We start from the raw sequence: 21,615 nt of genomic DNA, 5'->3' as shown, positions 1-21,615 counted from the left end.
TTTGGCGCACGCTGATGTCTCAAAAGTATCGCTTTCTTCCATGTTATAATAATTAGGATAAGCAATGAACTAAATAATCGAAATTAATTGAGTGTATTTTCCTATTTTAAGCATAAAAGCGCTTAGTGTGACTTATCTTTAAAAATATAGGGTAATTTTGATGTTCCAAAAGTTTTCCTAACATATTTTTGATACATCTATTATATTTAAGTCGACTCGCTTGAAAACGCGAACCGACAATGTTTCTTCTTTGCTTGCGTGCTCAAATTGACAAAAATATAGTTAGAAGATACCACATGTAACCTGCCTGTAATTTAAGCAATTATAATCTATCTCATTACATATATACAGGTTTATTGGTAATTCGACGTATTCCCGTTAGGAGGTGATAGGGGTGACTATTTGCGATAATTTTAACCCCCATATGCATGATGCAAAAGTGAACCATTTTTGAGTTATCACGTTTTTTAAATTTTTTCAAAATAAGTCAAAATTGCAACTTCAAAAATTTATTAAAAAAAAAAGTTTCGATTAAAATCTACTTTCTTTCTTCTGATTTATAAAAACGATTAAACACTGGATATTTTTCAATATTTAAACAATAATTATCGGTCCAAATTTAAAAATGCAAGATGGAAAACGATATTATTTCAATATACTATCTACCCCCCTATCACCTCTTAACGGGAATACGTCGAATTACCAATAACCCTGTATATTTATGTATGTATGACTTTAAATTTTAATTTAATCACGTTACTTATGACGTATATTTTACAAAATAAATCACCATAATATCATGTGCATTGTGCAGTATGAATGTTCGAACTGTTCAAATGTCACATTGAATTAATGACTAACATTTAAGCCACTAAATTCCTAAGTCGTAAGCTCAACAGTTCGATTCAGTATGAATTCATTTCATATCTCACTTGTGAAAAGCTAACTATATTTCACAATCTTTTTCATTTCACGATCTCGTTCTGCGGTGATTTTCAAGTTTTTTCTTACAGATTATAAAAGTTACAAAACATTTATGACATATTAACAAAAAGAGGTTTTGTATCGCACTCGGGAATTTGCAATCGCTTTTGTCGCTACACTTTAATGTTCCGCGCGCACCATCTGCTTTTTGTTATATAATCAGAAACAGTATGCATCTCAGGTCTTTTTTTATGGCATTGGTTGGCGGACGAGGATTTTGGCCACCTGCTGGTAAGTGAGGGCTGTAAGAAATGTTAACCATTCCTTACATCACCAATGCGCCACCAACCTTGGGAACTAAGATGTTACGTCCCTTGTGCCTGTAGTTACACTGGCTTACCCTTCAAACCGGAACACAACAATACTGAGTACTACTGTTTGGTGGTTGAATATCTAGTTTGTATTTTACAAATGATTCTGAAGGATATGGCGTAGTTCTTTTAACTGTAATTCGATTGTCAATCAACACAGTGATGACAGAATTTTCGTTATAGTTCTCTCATCTTATCGGCATCGTGACATATTTAAGAAACAAATCTATGTTTGAATTATGAATGACATACGACAGGAAATGATATTATTCACGAGAAGAAAACTTAATAAGGGAAAAAACATTTTATGGTTATAAAAACAAATTGAAAGGGCTGTACAAAACATCCCTCAATTTAGCCCTTGATGATTTTTTGTCTCAACAACCTTCTATATATAGGTTATATATAAAAAAACAGTCCAGAGACGAGAGGACATTTCGTGAATTTTTTTCTATCGATAAATTTTTAACATTTAATATGTTTTTGATTAATCACAAGCCTTCAAAACAAGATGTAAATATACATACGTATAATCTTTTATTTTTAACTAGATTTATCCATATAAAATTGAAGCTATTTTGCTTTAAATACTTTCTTTAGCGTCTCAGCTGTCAAAATAATGTCTGTCGTCAATATACATAAAAATGTATATAATCTTATTAGTCATATTCATAGATAATACCTTCAGGTATTACTTGTGTGCCAACTACACTATTTTAAATAGATTATTATAGAAACATGATCAATACAGAAACATATTAAATTATCCCATTAAAGTGATTACTCGAGAGGCCAAATGTTGATAGAACACGTGAATATTGACCTAAGATCATTAATCATATCGTGTAAACAGCTACGTACTAACATGTTAAGAGGTTTTATAAATTGGTCTTCCTATCTTCGCGCATAAACTTTAACAAGCAAATGCAACTTCTGACATGAGATTTTAGATGGTACGTCTCTTGCGCCCATTATACGCATACATACCTTACTTGGTGGTAGGGCTTTGTGCAAGCCCGTCTGGGTAGGTACCACCCACTGATCAGATATTCTACCGCCAAACAGCAGTACTCAGCATTGTTGTGCTCCGGTTTGAAGGGTGAGTGAGCCAGTGTAACTGCAGGCACAAGGGATGTAACATCTTAGTTCCCGAGGTTGGTGGCGCATTGGTGATGTAAGGAATGGTTAATATTTCTTACAACGCCATTGTCTATGGGCGGTGGTGACCACTTACTATCAGGTGGCCTATTTGCTCGTCCGCCTACCGATATCATAAAAAAAAATAACACTGGCTCTCTCATCCTTCAAGCAGAACACAATTATACAAAATGTTGTTCTTGGTTGTAGAATAAATAGGTAATCTGTGGTTGATATAATACAAAACGCTTCATCGATATAACTGTACACGTTTCTATGTCTTATATTTGTCGAAAGTAAGGTTGCGTGATTCTAGAAAAAAAATCCACAATTTCTTCTTTCGAAGGAGAATTTAAGATCTGGACGGGATATTGATCATTTATTTTATAGCCCAATGTACTGACGTCTCATTTAATTTAATTCTTTGCGATCGTTTCTTAACAGTTATTCTCGGTAGAATCTACATTCCGAAGGTAGGTAGCTGTAAATTTAACAGCATTCTTTAAAATGACGAATTAAAAGTGCATCAAGAAGTATTAGTACAGAATAAATAATATATCTTCATTGGTATACCAAAAAATTAAATAACGTACAAATATAAACGTTTCAGAAGTATGTAGATATTGTGGTCTCGTCGCTGAAATATCGATCTCATCCAAATGACCTCGGATAGGACTTGTAGTTGAAGTTGCAGTGAGGAAGTGTGTATTATAACTATTATTGTACGTCGTGTGGACTTACAGTGGATTATCGTGCAAAGAATAACACTCAGTCAATGATTAATTACACTTTATTACAAATAGGTTTACAACAATTAAATGTTCTTAATTACACGTTCACACACAAAATAATAATAATAAGAATTAAAACACACTAAGCACTTAAGGAACGGCAAGATAGTTCCGTGATCTCACTCGGCTAATGCGTTAAGTGTTCTGCACAGCAGGGCCGGATCTACCATATGAATTCAAAGGGGCCCCAGCTAAGTCAAGTCAAAGTCAAAAGCAGGCGAATAACAGAATTCATAACTTTATTGATTAAAGTCAAGTCTACGTTTAGATATGTCTTAGGTGGGCCCCTAAGTAGTGTTAGCCCCTCTAAACTTACAGTCCGGCCCTGCTGCACAGACCCGAGCGATACCTTCACGACTCTGTCGAAAGCGCACTGAAGTTAGCACCGAGCTACACCGAAGTCGAGCTCACAACCGTAGGCGCACTTTTCGTTCCAGTATCTGTATGACCGGATGCGACATATAGTATATTTGATTTGTTCTAGCCATAGCAGAATACTTATAATTGCATCCCTCATTATGCTTAAGCGCAATGTTAAATATTAATGCAATGCTTTTTAATTAACCATCGCCAACTCCCATCTACATTATTATTCCGATAGATGGTTCATCCTTTGCCTATTTTTTAATCTATACGACCTCCATGGTCGAGTAGTGTGTACACCGGTTTTCATGGGTACGCCACACCGAGGTCCCGGGTTCGATTCCCGGCCGAGACGATGTAGAAAAATTTCATTAGTTTTCTATGTTGTCTAGGGTCTGGGTGTTTGTGGTACCGTCGTTACTTCTGATTTTCCATAACATAAGTGCTTTAGCTACTTACATTGGGATCAGAGTAATGTATGTGATGTTGTCCAATATTTATTTATATTAATGAACATTAATTTCACCGTCAGAAAAATCAATAAAGCGACACAATCCATTACCTACCGTCATCCGCAATCAGTAACCCTGTAAAGACTTGTAAAGTGTAAATAAATGAGGATTTCAAATTGAATCTTAAAGCATTGATTGATTTTCATGATGTTTTCTTGTACGATTGAAGAAAGAATTCCACTTATACGAGTACAGGTAAGTCTTATGAAGGGTCTTTATTTATATTTATCGGCGAATATTTGTGTGAATTCCATTAATTAATGATAATTTTGGAACCGTATTATTAACCGTCGAAAATTATTGTCGTTGTAATTTTATGTTTGGTTAGTATTTTTATGATTTTACTTTTGGCTGCATTATATGTTGATAAATAAATCACTCTAGATTTATAACAGTGGAGTAACATTTAAATTTTTACTTTGATGTTAAGTGGGGTAAGGCAAAATTTCGTGTCCATGTTTTGATGTTATATTTTAATAATATAAATAGTACTATATAATTTGGACATAAATATATATATATTTTTGTAAATAACAACAATATCTACCTAAAAGCGAAGCGGCTTCTAATCGTACAACGATTTTACTTATAAATATTTTCAGATAGTGCTAGTTAAACAATGTCGAGTCTCTTTCTTTCGAATCTAAAATTAATAAGAACAGATTGAGATAAATAAATGTTTACGCTAAATAACGTTTATTATATAATTAAACAAAGATTGGCTTAACTAAATGTGATGTAGGCCATCAAAACTAAATACAAAGAATTCTTTGACACGATTTTAAAATTTTAATTGTAATTACTTATTTCGTTCATATAAAAATGTATGCAGATTAAATTGTAAATGTTCTGCAACATCCCAGGGATGACAGAATTTTTTATCTCAGACAAAAGTTTGTTCTAAAATATGAAATATATTTCCAGGCTGAAGAAGGCACTACTCGAACACCAGATGGAGAAGAAAATGATGGTAGCGACAACAATCCTGGTTCCTCGAGAGCAATCTCAGCAGCCACATCTAGAGAAGAAGACGATGACTCGAGTAACAACGCTAGTAATGAAAGCAAGAGTCCTGGACAAAGGTAAATAGTGAACGAATAATAAACTCTCTAAGCACCAGAAATTATGCGAATAAATAAATTTTATATTATAATTAAGTGAATATAAAATGTATGAATTCACATTCTTTATATATTTTTAAAAATCGTTCAAATATCTAAGTTAAGTGTATTATGAACTCATCTATAGTACATTCCAATGGCAAGAGGAGTAGAGGTGAACTATTCAACTTAACCACTCATATTCATAATCAAATTGTTGCTTACATTAAAAAAAAATAAGATTTTTTATCAATCAGCGAAGATCATTTAGATCTCGAGCAATAATGGCATGTTCATTCAAGGTCAAAGTTCTTTGTTTATCTTTACTTGTCATACCATTGAAATCAACTTAATGAGGTTATTATGTTATGGTTATTTTTTAATTGATTTCACATAACAATATGTAGATACGTCTATATTTTAAGTCTAGAATCATCGTCGATGATTATTCAAATCAAGTAAGTATGTAATAAATAATAATAATTTTAATTAAAAGCACCTACATTAGCAATCAACGAACCCTCTGCAAAACCGAAATAATTAGATCCAAAATCCATATACATAAAATAAGTTCATTATTTAATGAATGGTAAATACGTTTGAACCTACTAAATAAACCCAACATCAACCTTTATAAATTTTCAGTAGAATCCAAAAAACCTATTTAAATTTGTACAAATTTCAGGACATTGTTGAAACTTATCAATTCTTAGTGTAAGTTAATACTTTTGTATGAATGAAAGTATTTTTATGTACTTTAAGTTACAATTTATTAAATTACTTATAAGATGCATGAATTCCTGCATAAATAACACCTGCCTTTAGACAAATCACGAAATAAAATTACGTATTATTAACGGAATAAATTTCAGAAGTGAAATTCGACGATAATATTTTATACTATAATAGAACTATCTTGGACAATATATATACGAAAGAGCCTTTGTTCAGTGGTATAAAACTTCAAGCTTTATTTCTAATACTATTTTGCTCGTGTGTACAAATAAAATGTCTTACACTCAACTATGGATTTATAACACTTGTAGAGATGCTATTTTAAGTGTTTGGTCTATTATATATCTACCGACCTTCGAGTTTTTATCCGGCAAACAACTTAACATACTAAAAGGATAAAATTATATTTAGTGTAAATAAAAAAATACTATGAGCGAATTGGACTCGTATATGAAGACTTGTTTATATACATCCCCGTGTCATGATAACGACCATAATTACGACCAATTATTACGTTTTAAACACCCCAGTGAACTAGACGATGTTAGCTATTAATAGTTATAGGAATACTCAAAAACAATCCCGATATTCTAACGCTAATTAACCAGTTAGAATCTAGTTCAGTCTGAAAATCATTTCGATTTACCTATTTTATAACCAACATTTCTCTTAATTTTTTTTTTTTATGGCCTTGGTTGGCGTACGAGCATATGGGCCACCTGAATGTAAGTGGTCACCACCGCCCATAGACAAAGGCGCTGTAAGAAATATTAACCATTCCTTACATCACCTATGCGCCACCAACCTTGGGAACTAAGATGTTATGTCCCTTGTGTTTGTGATTACACTGGCTCACTCACCCTTCTAACCGGAACACAATAATACAGTGTACTGTTATTTGGCGGTAGAATATCTGATGAGTAGGTGGTACCTACCCAGACGGGCTTACACAAAGCCCTACCACCAAGTAAATAATAAGAATAGGCAGAGATTATCCCCAATATTACCTATTAGTTAAAAAGCTATCTAAATAATAGTTATATTTATAAAATGATGTAATGTAAATTACAGAGGGGATAGAGCGCATATCTAATAAATTAAACTTTGGGTCACAAACGTCTATATGGAAAAAAACGTTATTAAATACGACCTTAAATATTATATATATTTTCTCATTTAAAGAAGTTTACTAAAGTAATTAATTTTTCATCTTTATCTTAATTTTTCATATTAATTATTCAGAACGTCTCCAAGGATCCTCTGATTTTATTAAACGTATCGATGGCTTAGTGAATGCTTGATAGGTGAACACCTGTGACTGCTAAATTTCTTTTTCCAGTTTATGTATTTATAGTTTATCCAATTTATCACTTCAGGGGCTATAACCCCTGATGTGGCCAATAAAAAAAAGCGACCAAGTGCGAGTCGGACTAGCCCATGAAGGGTTCCGTAGCAGCATATAATATAAAACTTCTCGTAGTTCGTTGTAACTTTTGAATGAAAGGTAGATTGCGGTTTACGATTTATGACGTATTAAAAAAACTACTTACTAGATCTCGTTCAAACCAATTTTGGGTAGAAGTTTGCGTGGTAACGTACATCATATATTTTTTTTAGTTTTATCATTCTCTTATTTTAGAAGTTACATAGATACCCCCCACTCGTATGGGTTTGATGAAAAAAAATTTTTTGAGTTTCAGTTCTAAGTATGGGGAACCCCCTTTTTTCATTTTTGTGTGAAAATCTTAATGCGGTTCACATTTTCGTATATTTTCGGAAAAAGCTGTGACATACGGACGGACAGACAAACACAGACAGACATGACGAATCAATAAGGGTTCCGTTTTTTGCCATTTGGCTACGGAACCCTAAAAATGGGATAATCTGTGTCCGTCATAGCCCAATTACTTAACAGATTATATTAAATATGAACCTACCACATTTTATATTGCTATCAGCTGCTGTGTAGGTAATGTTAATGGTAAATGAGACAGCCAATATGACAAGAAATAGACAAGCAATTTCAATACGTAATGAGGAACTCATCTCTCTTACATTATAACAGTCCAATTGAATTATAAATTTATCTATTTAGTCATAGCGATAAAGTTTATTTTCTCTTCGCTTTATTACGTCAAGAATGTTTTTCTTTTTGTTTGTATTTTAATTTAAAAAATCGAACAATTAAGGTCTTCGATTTTTAAAATGTGATTCGATTGAAGTGATAAGAAACTGATCAATTTTGGCGCCACAGAAACGTACAGAACTATAAATATACTAACTAGATTTTTTTATATAATTTCTTGGTGGTAGGGCTTTGTGCAAACCCGTATTGGTAGGACTACCCACTCATCAGATATTCTGCCGCTAAGCAGCAATACATGGTATTGTTGTGTTCCGGTTTGAAGGGTGAGTGAGCCAGTGTAACTACAGGCACAAGAGTTTCCCAAGGTTGGTGGCGCTTTGGCGAAGTAAGGGTGGTTAATATTTCTAACATGCCGGTCCACCTACATATAAATAAAAAAATCAGTATCAATCGTGTGCAACATTTCAGCCCATCCAATTGCCTAGACGTATACTTAAAATCAAAGTCAAAAGATTATACATTAAAAAAGTTTAATTTTATTTGATAAACTTGATAAAAAAAAGTTACAAAGTAAATAAGAAATAGGAAAAATAATTTGTTCTGTATTAAAAAGTATAAGTTCATGTAAATGTTTGTCCAAAGTTGAAAAAAAAAATTATACGAAAACATTATTTTACAACACCATACTTACGAAGTTAAAAAGCAATACGAAACTTACCCCGCGAAATATTCGAACTTTATTTGACGATGAGTAGGCTACAGCCAAGTGCGAACTAGACCAATTAAATTTGTTTTTACTCGCTGAAATTACGTATTATATTTTGAAAGAAATGTCGAGAGTTTGATAATGAAATGATGTTATGTGATGACAACTGATTATTTTGCGAATCGTTTTAAAGTTGTTCCTGTGACAAATGTCTTATTCTATTAACATATCGTTTTTGTAAAGAATATTTGGCAAATTATATTTATACAATACATACAATACAATAAATAATAATTATTTCTCAATTCGAAAATGTGCTCTAGCCTATCTGACTATAATAATTATTATTACCCCAATTATAATTTACTATTAATATATATATATATATATATATATATATATTATTTATTATTTATGCAAGTGGATTTATTACTTTGTAAAGGACAATGTTATAAATTTGAATAAAACTTAAGTCAATCCGTTTAAACTTGATTATATATCGTTACGTAGAAATTCTTTAAAGATGTTCCTATACTTAGGATCTTTACTTTCTCTGAATATAATTCTGTCAGGGTTCATCTGGATCTTCTCTATCATTAATGTGAACCAAAAAATTAATTACTTCAATAAGATAACACAGTTAATTAAAGCATAATTTAAATATAATAATCATAATATCCTTCTCATTCCATAGACGTTATGTCTATAACAATATATTTCATATCCATATACTTGTGTATCTTGTTTTTATGTATATCATAATAATTTGACTGTTTCTTTTGTTATTTTGTTCTCAATTCTGTGGTATTTCATTCCGAACAGTATGTAGGTTTTTGTCAACCAATAAACAAGATTAATACATTCAATATTGAATACTTTTTTAAAAGCGAAGTAAGGGTAATCGTATCGAGATTTTATTGATTAAATATTTATATAGAACTCGCAAAAATCTTGAGCACAGAGGCTATTCACATGGATGAAGCCACAAGAAACAAAAAAGAAAATAAAACTTCTAATCAGACGACGTGTTGACTTTTGCACTGTGACCTACTTCAGTGGAGCAGAGAAATTGCGTTTATAGGGTTTCTGTCTATTAGCCATGAACCAAGTCGCCCGTGACTTTATACCTATCAGCATATAATAGTAGATCCTGCACGGTAATATTATGTAACTATTGGCAATTTGTAGTTATCTGCCTCATTGATCTAATGGTTGGTCTAGCTAGTCAAATATATGTTTTAAATCAGGTAGTATTCATTAGGATTTTTGGTGTTTCTCGGAAAATCTACCGTAACTTAGAAGCACGTCTTTTGGAAAGAGCCTGAGAATGTTACTTGGCTTGACTGACAATTTTTCGACAGAAAAATACAATAACTATTTATTGGCTCGACCTGGTGTTTGAACCAAGAAATTCGCAATCTATAGACATAAGACGAACGAAGCCGTCGAATACTGTCCCACCATAAGATTAATGTGGGGTAATAGACGATGTACCTCTATTTGCACGCACACCTGGGCAGTATAATATCTCCTTTTTTATCATTCAACTCCCATACGGGTTCAAGGTGAGTTGGAATTTCGTGCGACACACGTAAGTTACCTCACAATGTTTTGAATAAATTATTCATACAAAGCACCTGAAAGTCTATACCATAATGGTATAGACACCATAATTTATTCTCGTGGCGACCACACAAACATTCTAATAGTTCCAAATTAATGTAAGTGGTGACCACTATCCATAGACCTTAGAACTATATAAAATTTTAAACATGTGTTATATAACAAATGTGTCACCGACACTTTTATTTGAGATGTTATAGCCATTGGGCCTATAGTCAGTATAACGACTCACTCACTCTTCAAGCCGGAAAATAACAATATACATATATATACTATAACAAACTCTGAGTATTGCTCTTTGGCAGTAGAATATATTATTATGATGACTAGGTGGTACCTACGAAGACGAGCTTACGCAAAGGCCTAACACTAAGTCCTGAACATAAGGGCCAAAAATGAAATAATTGAATTATTCAAGATTCAACGACTAATTCACAAGAGATTAATATATAATGTAACGGGATAATCTATACGACATTTGTCAGATTAAAATTTCCCGAAAACAAAGTTTTGTAACAGTTTCTGGAGCAGATAACGTCCAGGCTGACATCATACCGCCATTATTCCTACATTATTGGCTTTTGTCACACAGTATCGTACACTTTACAGCATATTACAAAGATCATTTTAATTATACTTCCACAGTATAATGTCGTATGGCATCCTACTCTGGGGTAATGCAGCTGACATTAATACTATTTTTGTACTGCAGAAGAGGGCTATTCGTGCAATTTATAACCTGGGCCCAAAAGATTCGTTAAGAGATAAATTTAAAGAAATTAAAATAATGACTGTCGCTTCTCAATTTGTTTTTGATAATGTTACGTATGTACGCAAAAACATAAACGATTTTCCCAGAAATTGTGACGTACATTCTATTAACACTAGGAACAAGAATAAACTTGTTACTCCAAGTACCCGATTACACAGGGTTAGTAACTCTTTTTTGGGGCAATGTATACGTTTTTACAACAGGATCCCAGAAAACGTTCAAAATTATTCAATTATAAAATTCAAAAGAATCGTTAAAGAGCGTTTGTGTGCTAAAGGATATTACAACACTAATGACTTTTTAGTTGACTGCACACCTTGGGAATGAAATGATCGCCTCCAGGCTGTTTCAAATAACTAAAATATAATTATTATTGTACATGCAAAATGGAAAAAAAAAAAATATCCCGCTGAGTTTCTTTCGCCGGTTCTTCTCAGGTCCGAGGTGCTAAATTCCGAACCGGTGGTAGATTTTTGACAATCAATAAGCAAGTGTAAACACTTCTATATTGAATAAAGATTTATGATTTTGATTTTGATTTTGAATGGAATCGGTGACAATGATTTTATGAGCATGAGAAGTAATGGTAAACTTAAAACGCCAAGATTCTGACTCCAAAGTATCAATACAGCATGTATTATTTATTCTGAACGAAAGTTTTATAAAACGGTAAAGATAGTTCTCGTTGATTTCCGTAAGACATAAATTAAACTTTATAATTTATTTAAGAAAATAATGTAACTATTTTATTTATTGCCAATAATTTTACCTTAATTAAATGCTCTAATATGATGATCCAAAATAACTTACAATTTTTATGAACTTACTTGAATTAAATATATTAAGATTATATTAAATAAAAATACTACAAGCTAATAATATATATTAAGGATTTAATCAAGATACAGATCAAAATTTAAATTAACTACTACACAAATTATGACCACATGGAATGATAGCGAGAATGCTGGGTGTATTTCTCTGTTTAATCGTAAATAGTATTCTCTTGGCGAAAATTGAACCAGAATTCTTATCAACCTAACGTATGATAATTGCATGATGATGATTGGTGCATCCTCTATTACCCTTATCATCATATCAATGCAATCGTACGGAGCGTGAGTGAGTGAACTTCTAAATTCCAAAGTGATACCGCAAATTTATTCATAGAAAACTCAACAACACCTTATTGACCTAACCTAAGATTTACCCACCCAAACCATTATGAGCTAGACACGAGAACAGCGACGACAATTGCCAGGTAGACTAATTCAGATCTGTCAAGGTCAAATATGACGTCAAACCTCTCTCTATTTTTATAAATACATATTGATCAACCTACAAATACGTGAAATGGCAACACTAAAATATCTGAGACTTAGAATAGAATTGTGAAGTGTTTTAAATAGTTTGGTCGAAAGCTGTTGATTTTATACTTCAACAAAGGCCTAAGCATTCAATACTTTCTGGTTTAACGATCCAATCTGCCTTCAGAAGGTTTGTTGGGTCTTATTATTGTAAAATACGAATAATATTTTCAAATGACCAGCATTTTTTTAGCAAAATGTGCTTATTGCGTCTTTCATATCACACAAATTTCATTCCATGTTCTTTTTTTAGAAAGTATATTTTTTAAACAAAATCTTATTCTGTGTCTAACTTCAGATAGATTTTGTCCGCCAATCCATTAAGTATGAATAAAGAAGATTTTAAATTTCACATTTGGTCTATGCTTACCAAGGTATTTCTACGTCATACTATGATCGGTCGTAATGAAGTAACAAATATATAGATGGAGCCACTTTCGGAATTATAATATTAAAAATTTTATTTAATAAGATTAGTAAGAATTGCTTTACTATTTTACGTTCACCACAAAGAACTTTATTTTATCTCTCAAACAACATTGACATAATTAGTAGTCGCTCGTAAAACACACAAGAACAAAATGTTAACATCATTATAATTTGATGTGAATATTTTGTCAAAAGGTTTTTCCTTTAAAATGAAAATTTCTACGAAAATTTTGACGTCATTTTATTTGGCTCGAACAGATTAAAAAAATTTTGTCGAATTTTATTGGCACGGCAATTAAGTTTTCATTTGCATAAATTGTATTTATGTCTGTACACCTCGTCTTTGGATGTGTAAGAAAATATCATAAGAAAATCAGTGCGTCGAATGAAATTGTACGGGACAACCTCCCGCAAAGGAGCATGGTGTTTATAGCTTGAACTGCGAACATCTTTGCTCAGTAGTGAGTTTATATAGACTGATCAGGATAGAAATTAATTAGAAGTAGTCGCTAATAATATAAGATAATAAAAAAACCCAGGTTCAATACCACTTATGGAGTTTTAATAAAGATGATGATCTCGTCCTAAATATTTTGGTTTCGGCGACCAACTAAGCAGGACATTTCATAGTGCACAAGTGTATGCACAAACAAGGTGCTCTCTAATCCCTGACTCTCATAATTCAACACGACAAATCCAACACGATTGGAAGGAGTTCAGGTGACCAACGGCTTTACGTGCTTCCAAAGGTATTGGTCTGGTCAGGTGACCAATGGCTTGAAGTTGTTTACAAGGCATTGGTCTGTACACACTTCCAACTTCCAAACCTCGGGCTGTTACCGAGAGTTTTTTGATAGAAAATCCGATCACATTTTATCCGCCCGACCTCAGCTATGACCACCAACTACCACCACCAGACCAACGAGACAGTAATAAGAAACGATTAATATGATTTTTTTTATGGAATCAGGATGCTGTCTATATACTACTGTTGTATTGGTTTGTTTAAAACAAATTATTTTATACTTGGAGGCGGTATAACATAAAACGAACCAGTTCACCACTTTTAGTTTTATACATATTTTCCATATTCCGCGACCTCCCTCTAAAAGTGCTCCGCCTTGTAGAAAATGTAAATGCATTTCTCCCCTTGGCGGTGTAATTAGATAAAAACCGCCAATATTCTTGATAAATTACGTTGCTTAAAATGTTTGCTGCGTCAATATCCGATAATCGATAAATTTATTAAGAGTTTAGAGACTTCCAGTCGTTTCTTCGTTAGTGTTTATCGATTCGCTTTATTCTCGGAATAAGGGCGTCTGTTGACATTGACACGGTAATTGTTAAATCATGAGTTTGTATATATATACAGGGTTATTGGTAATTCGACGTATTCCCGTTAGGAGGTGATAGGAGTGACTATTTGCGATAATTTTAACCCCCATATGCATGATGCAAAAGTGAACCATTTTTGAGTTATCACGTTTTTTTAGATTTTTTCAAAATAAGTCGAAATTGCAACTTCAAAAATTTATTTTTTTATAAAAACTAGGAATTTATTTCAAAGCAACCGAAATAAAATCATCAGAAAGGACGCTGGTGGAAATTCGTATTCGAACATGACCGAATTCGTACTAAAGGTCGCTCTTTAAAATTCCCACAAAATTGATTTAAAATAATAACCAATGTAAAAAAACTTACTTATTTACTTAACTTACTTACTTAATACAAATTTAAAATAAAATTTAGATACATAAACAGTTCAGTAGCTAAGTTACAATTAAGATATTTTGTATAATCATTTTAATCCTGTCTTATCATTTGAATCCTGTGCACGTTATTTACGAAGAGGATGCTGAAAGAAGAGTTGCTTTCTGCAGATTCATGCTTAATGAGGATTTAGAAGATGCATCTTTTTTTAAAAAATCCTCTATATATAATAAATAATATAATACTACGATACGAAGCCGTACCATTAATCTAAATCTGGTATCAGTAATTTAATATGTAATTATGTTATTCTTGTACCATATTACTCAATAATAAAGTGCTATTAAAAAACTCTGGGTTGGTTTAAAAACACAAATAAAACAATCCTCAAATGACGTACTATTCCTCAACTATTCTTTTCGATATTACTTTTGTGCCTGTAATTATAATATTCGCTTCCCTTCAAACTGGGACACAGCAGTACAAAGTTTCGTGGCGAAATAACTGATGTGTAGGGTACCCACAAAGACGAACTTGCACAGAGCCACATCGATAAAGTTTAGAACATATACGGACATTACATAAGACACACATATATTTGATTCCATGCTCAGTATATAAATTGACTCCGTTTTGATAGCTGTTTTGTTATTATCACCATTTTTGTCGTTAGAAATAATAATGTTTACATTCAACGTCGTTGAAGCCGCGTTGCAAATATCTTTTTGGGTAAAACACTATAAATTAGCTGCTATTCAATGTATTATACATAAAACATAGATCATTCACTAACGTCAACAAAATAATTAGATGAACGTGAACATCAGAATATATTAAGGTCGTTTATGTGTTACATAAACCATTCAGTAGTTCTACTGATAAATAGAACGAACGAAACACCGCAAGGGTGACCATAAATCAAGTATAACTGTTACTCGTCTTTCAACTGAATGGAAATGAATATATTAAAATATTACTTATTTTCATAACATTAATCAGTCTAGTAAAGGCTTCATATATAAACCAAATAGAGTTACATTGTAGTGATAACTCATAACGAGCTATGAGTTAAAAGGGCTAATGAAGATGAAAATAATATGTCTAGACTAAACTAAATAGCTCCGTTAGTCAAGGCCATGGAAAATCTTGTTATATAATTGATCAAAAAAGTCGTTGAAAAATATAGACATTATTTTGCTATTTTATTTTCATATCAATACTAATATTATAGGGCTTATTTATTATTTAATTCAACTATCATGTTATTGAACAATGTATATTATGATTTAATATTTAAATCTATTTCAATGTTATATAGCTCAAGAGTACATTTTTTGCCTTAACGCGATGATTAAAAAATAATTGTTATGAACTATAAGTTTATATTATTGACCAAACGAGGCGGAACACCGAGCTGAAACTGCATCAAGAAGTTAATGATAAATAATCGAAAAAATATTTTTTTTATTGTTACTGGTCGATTTAAAAAGTATTCAATAAGATTATAAACTCCTTGCAATTTTACGGTACCATATTTAATGCGACTGAACCTTTTTCAACTCAAATCAAAATTTAACCTACAAAATCAGTTATACTTTTGACAGCGACATGGGTAACGTTATTTCTTTAAGTGCCATCCAGGCGTAAGTAGTGTATCTCAGTAGAAGGATAACACAGCCCTGTCAATCATATTTCAGACATATGTTACATATGCAAAGTCGTAAAAGATTCGATAAATTTTAATTTAGTCGTGTAGCCGAAATGAGTTCGTTCTGTAATATATTTTCAAAATTGTTTCAACTACGGCGAAATATATTCGTAATTTATATATTATTGGCCAAATTTTAAATTAGCATAATTTATATTAGGCAAAGAATAAGAAATTATATATTTTTAAAAAGGAAAAAAATATATAAATAATAAATCTAAAAAATACAAACATTTTCTTAGAAATTTTATATGCTTTAAGAAAATAATAACTATAAAATATCAAATGGAATAACGAAAACAAAATCGTCGAACGTCATAATGTCTTCTTCGTTCACTTTAGATTAAAAATATTTCAAAGACAAAAATAACATCGATTCTACAACTACTCGTAAATCACACATTAAACTCAAATAGAAAAAAAAAACCATCACAATAATTCACTATCTAATATTACACCGATACTAAAAAAGCAACACATGCAGCCGATGAAACTATTTATTAAATAACGAAATAGAAATAAATATCCTACAAAATAATATTACCTGCAATAAAAGTTGTACTAAAAAATATAGCAGAAATATCCTAACTAAAAGGTAAATGTTAAGAATATAAAAGATCGGATTAAAAATAAAACAATACATTTTGTTGATTTAGGTTCTTGAACAAGTTGTCACCATTCACGACTAATGGGACCCATGAAGAGATGTAAGTGCTTAAGGAAATGGGAACAATCGCTTTGGAAACGCTTAACGATAGAACAGCACGTATACGTCGATTACGTACGCGATTGCTATCATTGGTATGGCTATCAAGCTAATAGTGATCAATATCAAACCTCATGAGACAAAAAAGTAAAGATAAAACCAGATAAAAGAAAATTACATTCGAAATTCAAAATTCATTCAAAGAGATTAAAAGGTGTATAAGTGTGCAATGCATTTAAATATCTACATAATTTATGTCTATTTTAACGTTCTTTCTTAACTATTCCAAATTTAAAACGTATACCTTCTATTTTTTTACACTTAAATAATGTTTATTTAGCTTCAAAGAACCAGCAAGATTGGGCTTTTGATGGGATGTATTTGATAGATAAGAATAAACGCAAGTTTGATGTCCATACCGATGATATATAAGACGTAATTGGTCCTCCTGACAGTCGATGTGCATAAAGCATAGAATATTGTTAAATTAGTACACGATTGCACAGCTGGATATAGAAATCACATTGCTAATTAAACCACATACTTCCATACTGTACAGAACCCAGCGCGAATTACCAGTAAGGCCTTTATTATGCATGTATTTTTTATTTCTGTAAAGTCTTGCAAAATATACTTGAAAGTGATTGAGTTTCGCAACCCGTTTTGTCATGTAAATTTTCACGTCACGTCCGCTCGTATTGAGCTAGGACGTTCAATTGCAACGATATGATATCGGTTCATTTGATTTGAACCTTTTGAAACAAAGAAGGAACGCATTTAAATTTAATTTTTTTATTTTGTTAAAATATTTTTACACGACAGGACGTGGTACGTGACTCCATGGTTTTCACCTACAACAATACACTTTTACTGCGTGTAACACAAACATCCCTTTATAGGCGACCGATCATTGCATCGAGTTCGTCAAGCTCTCACAAGTCCATGCAGGACACTGAGAGACCAGGATCTGACTCTGACAAACGAGGCCATAAATGGAGACACATCCAAGCTGTTATGGCATACTACCAGGCACTCAGGAAAATAAAGAGGTTCGATGACGAAGACGGTAATGCCGCATCGTTGTCAATTGTTCTGTATTTATATATTGTCTGTTTGTTTATCGTTTCCAACTAATATGCTAAACGTCTATGTCTAGGATTTCGAGAATGGTAACTTAATATGGTTATTGTGTTCTTATCGTGTCTATTGTGCCTTATCTAGTTTCACTTTGAAGAATTCTACTTTTCTATCCGTACTGTCTCTTGGGAAATTAAATATTATTCAGTGTTTGTTATTGTTTGCATCCTTGCCGTTTGACATTTTGATAGATTTATAAGTCTTAGTGAATTTAAAATTAGATTCAGTTAGTTGATTAGTTTTAGATATACTTTCTCGTTTTAATACGATATCACTATTTCACTTCACACGACTAATACTTGATTCTAAATTGCCTTTTCTATTAATAATTGCAATGCCGCATGTCCATAAAGTTAGATATGTTTATTGTGTGCACGAAAAACTATGTACATACCCGTTATAAGCGAAATCTTAACAACACACACATACACAATATTATCATTTAATATATTCAAAGGCTTACCTCGAATAACACAAGGTACAAATGAAATGCTTCTTTATGATAATAATTATTAATATTAATAGTAATAAAAATATTTATCTGTATTTAGTTTTCGATTACATAGTTATTATCATATAGATCGCATTTACAACGCTTATAAAAGTAATTATACAATATTTGTAACATATACACATAAAAAGCAACATCACATTAGCTTTCAAATGAAACGGATCCTTTATCACTTAACACTAAACTCCATTCCCCTACTAATAAACGTTGTAACGCATTTGTTTAATTACACAATGTTTTGTCCCATTCTTTCGAATGTTAAATAACTGATGCCAGAAAAAGAGAAAGCTGTGTCTCACCAGATATACAACGTTCACTAGTAAGGCCGTTAAAACTAATCTATTAGCCTATGTCAAGTTCCGAGACATCAAAATCACCACAAATTAAATACACATTCGCTTATACGTATTTCCTTTCCGTAAATTCTTCTATAAAATTACGTATTGTCAATTCGAAATGTAATTAAAATTTAACCTTGAACAAATGCAGAACAAAGTCGAATCAAAGATGGATGAAGCTGAGAACGACAGTGCAACTGAGTTCAGCGATCCAGAAGAAACCCCCATTGAAGAGAGAAGATTCGTTTTTAAAGAGGTTCTCGACACGACAAATACCAGAAACCCAGGAAACAGTAAGATCTAAAAATAATTAACATTAATTCCCTATCAACTTTAGGAATGAAACGAGTAATCGTTAAGTTTTTAAGATAATAACATTCCTTATAATTCGTTCTAATGTGATTAAAATATCAAATTAGTTTGATTAATTTAAAAGCTTTTCAAACACATATATTGAACGGTCAATAATCCATCCGCCGAAATAAATAGCACGAGGCGCGGACGGTCTTTCCGATCTCGTAATCATCTATATCCATCGTCGAACGTCCCTAATAATCCACGTTTTCTATTCAAACCATCTGTAAAGACGGTTAATTCATACATTAGGGTACGTTTCCACTGCACCCCTAGCAGCTATTTCGAATTCGTAAGAAAGTCACAAATAATTTTATACTATTGTATTGTCAGAATTATGGGAACGCAGTTCAGATAACATTTCACTTGACTTACTGAGAGACTTTTACGTCCAAGATACTTGGTAAAGCTTTTCAGCACGAACATATATTTTTTTTAAATTGTATTATGTTATAACATTAACATAAATTTAATGAATAATTTAAGCACAAAAAATCATCCCAAGATTAAAAATAATAAAAGCTTTTATTCATTCAGGTAGAGGACACGGGCTCAGAGGGCGCTACCGGCGAACAAAGAGTATCGAACCGACAGAGGCGACGGAAAGTCCGTGTGCCCCGAACTGTTGTGAATCCTGATGAAAACTTCTACTTCTACTGGCTTTGGTTGATCACTATCTGCGTCTTATATAATCTATGGACCCTCATCGTGAGACAGAGCTTTCCTGAACTGCAGGTAATACATTTTACAATTTACGTTTTAGTATTAATTATCTCAAAATATCTAGAGCCTATTTTACCAACTAAATATGTATTCTACATATATACTACATACTAAGACTAATTTACGTGCAATGTAACGGCTCAGCAATGTAATATTTAATGTAACATTACATCAATGAATGAGGAAAGCTATTGCTTACTATATGATTTAACTATGTTATATGACAAGCAATTGCTCTTAGTATGATTTCGGAATATTTTGAAGTGAAAATTCTTAAGAATCGTTGTGATTTGAATCTCAACGAAACATGCATCACGAAAAAGAAATAATTTATAAATATTAATTTAGAAATATATAAGAATTAAGTTTCATTTCTAAGAATCTTCTAGAATACGTTAGAATACATTCACGTAGCTAGTATTCTTTTCGCCATTGTATGCATTAGTATTATTATAAGTATAAACACTTTTTACAACGTGAATTCGCTACCAAACATTGGATTCGAGATATAATAGCTCTTGTCCCTGTAATTACACTGGGTTACTTTACTCGCCTTCTATACCAAAATATAGAAATAAGGTAACATTAATTCATATCGATACTGACCGCATTGGAGAATGTTTATATCATTGGTTTAAAAATATCTATCTATCTATAAATTATTTAGTTTTATTACAAAGATAAATTTGTAATAAAATACTAAAACAGGCACATATAAGTTATGACAATAATTTTATAATTATACTAGTAATTAAATTATTTTTCCTCATATTATGTACTCATAAGAACTGATAATGTACGTTTGTATACCATACCAAGCTTCACCGACGCGAAATTTATAAAACTTTACCTATAACACAAACCGTCACCCCAAAATTTACCCCCTCTAAGCGTGAATTAAAAAAGTATCCTATGTCCTTCTCTATGACTCAAATTATCTCCATACCAAATTTGAACTAATTTGGTTTAGCGGTTTAAGTTTAAGATATGAAACGGACTGTGTTTTAGAGAGAGATAGAAAGAACTATATTTTATAAGCACATCATTGGAACAGGTTTCTAATATGAATATATGATAACTATATGAAAATTTGATAATTCGGTAGTCTTACTTTAACGAAAAGTCGTTTTAATGTTCGAACATCGTTCAACTTGCTATGAAGCACTAAAGCCAAACTAATCACAATAAGTAACTACCTACAAGTAGTTCTAAAGTTTCGCTTGATACGACTATAATGTTGCATAAATCTTAACTTGGAGCCATATACAGATTGATACTGATCGTATACGTTTCTGTATTGTACCAGAATCTTTGTTCTGGATATTGGTATCCATATAGTATATATACTCTTGGGAGTATGAGTATAATTTTATTATCGTGTATTCTATTTCATTATTTCATATCGCAAACGTATAACAATAAAACAATAATATTCTATAGAGTCTAAGACAAGTTATTTTAATCAATAAGAATTATTAACAACAATTCCTTAACTACAAATAAATAAGAACT

At 31.9% G+C, this 21,615-nt stretch overlaps 1 protein-coding gene across 7 annotated transcripts in view; it reads left to right on the top strand.

Moving 5' to 3' along the window:
• Positions 1 to 21,615, top strand: part of LOC113395493 (uncharacterized) — a 167,294-nt gene that overhangs the window by 91,756 nt on the left and 53,923 nt on the right. For 5 of the 7 annotated variants that reach the window (XM_064218337.1, XM_064218343.1, XM_064218336.1 and 2 more), the window contains exons 2-5: positions 5,023 to 5,180; positions 17,940 to 18,089; positions 19,178 to 19,319; positions 19,918 to 20,115. In XM_064218337.1, coding sequence (XP_064074407.1) covers positions 5,023 to 5,180; positions 17,940 to 18,089; positions 19,178 to 19,319; positions 19,918 to 20,115 — 648 coding nt within the window. Of the gene's footprint in view, positions 1 to 5,022; positions 5,181 to 16,990; positions 17,042 to 17,939; positions 18,090 to 19,177; positions 19,320 to 19,917; positions 20,116 to 21,615 lie in introns of all 7 variants that reach the window. The other 2 variants (XM_064218339.1, XM_064218342.1) reach the window with 2 other exon arrangements.

This window comes from Vanessa tameamea, chromosome 21 (genome assembly GCF_037043105.1).
Source record: "Vanessa tameamea isolate UH-Manoa-2023 chromosome 21, ilVanTame1 primary haplotype, whole genome shotgun sequence".
In the NCBI taxonomy this organism is placed as follows: Eukaryota; Metazoa; Arthropoda; class Insecta; order Lepidoptera; family Nymphalidae; genus Vanessa; species Vanessa tameamea.
Note: the sequence above shows the minus strand (reverse complement) of the source record. Positions and strands in the feature narration are given on the sequence as shown.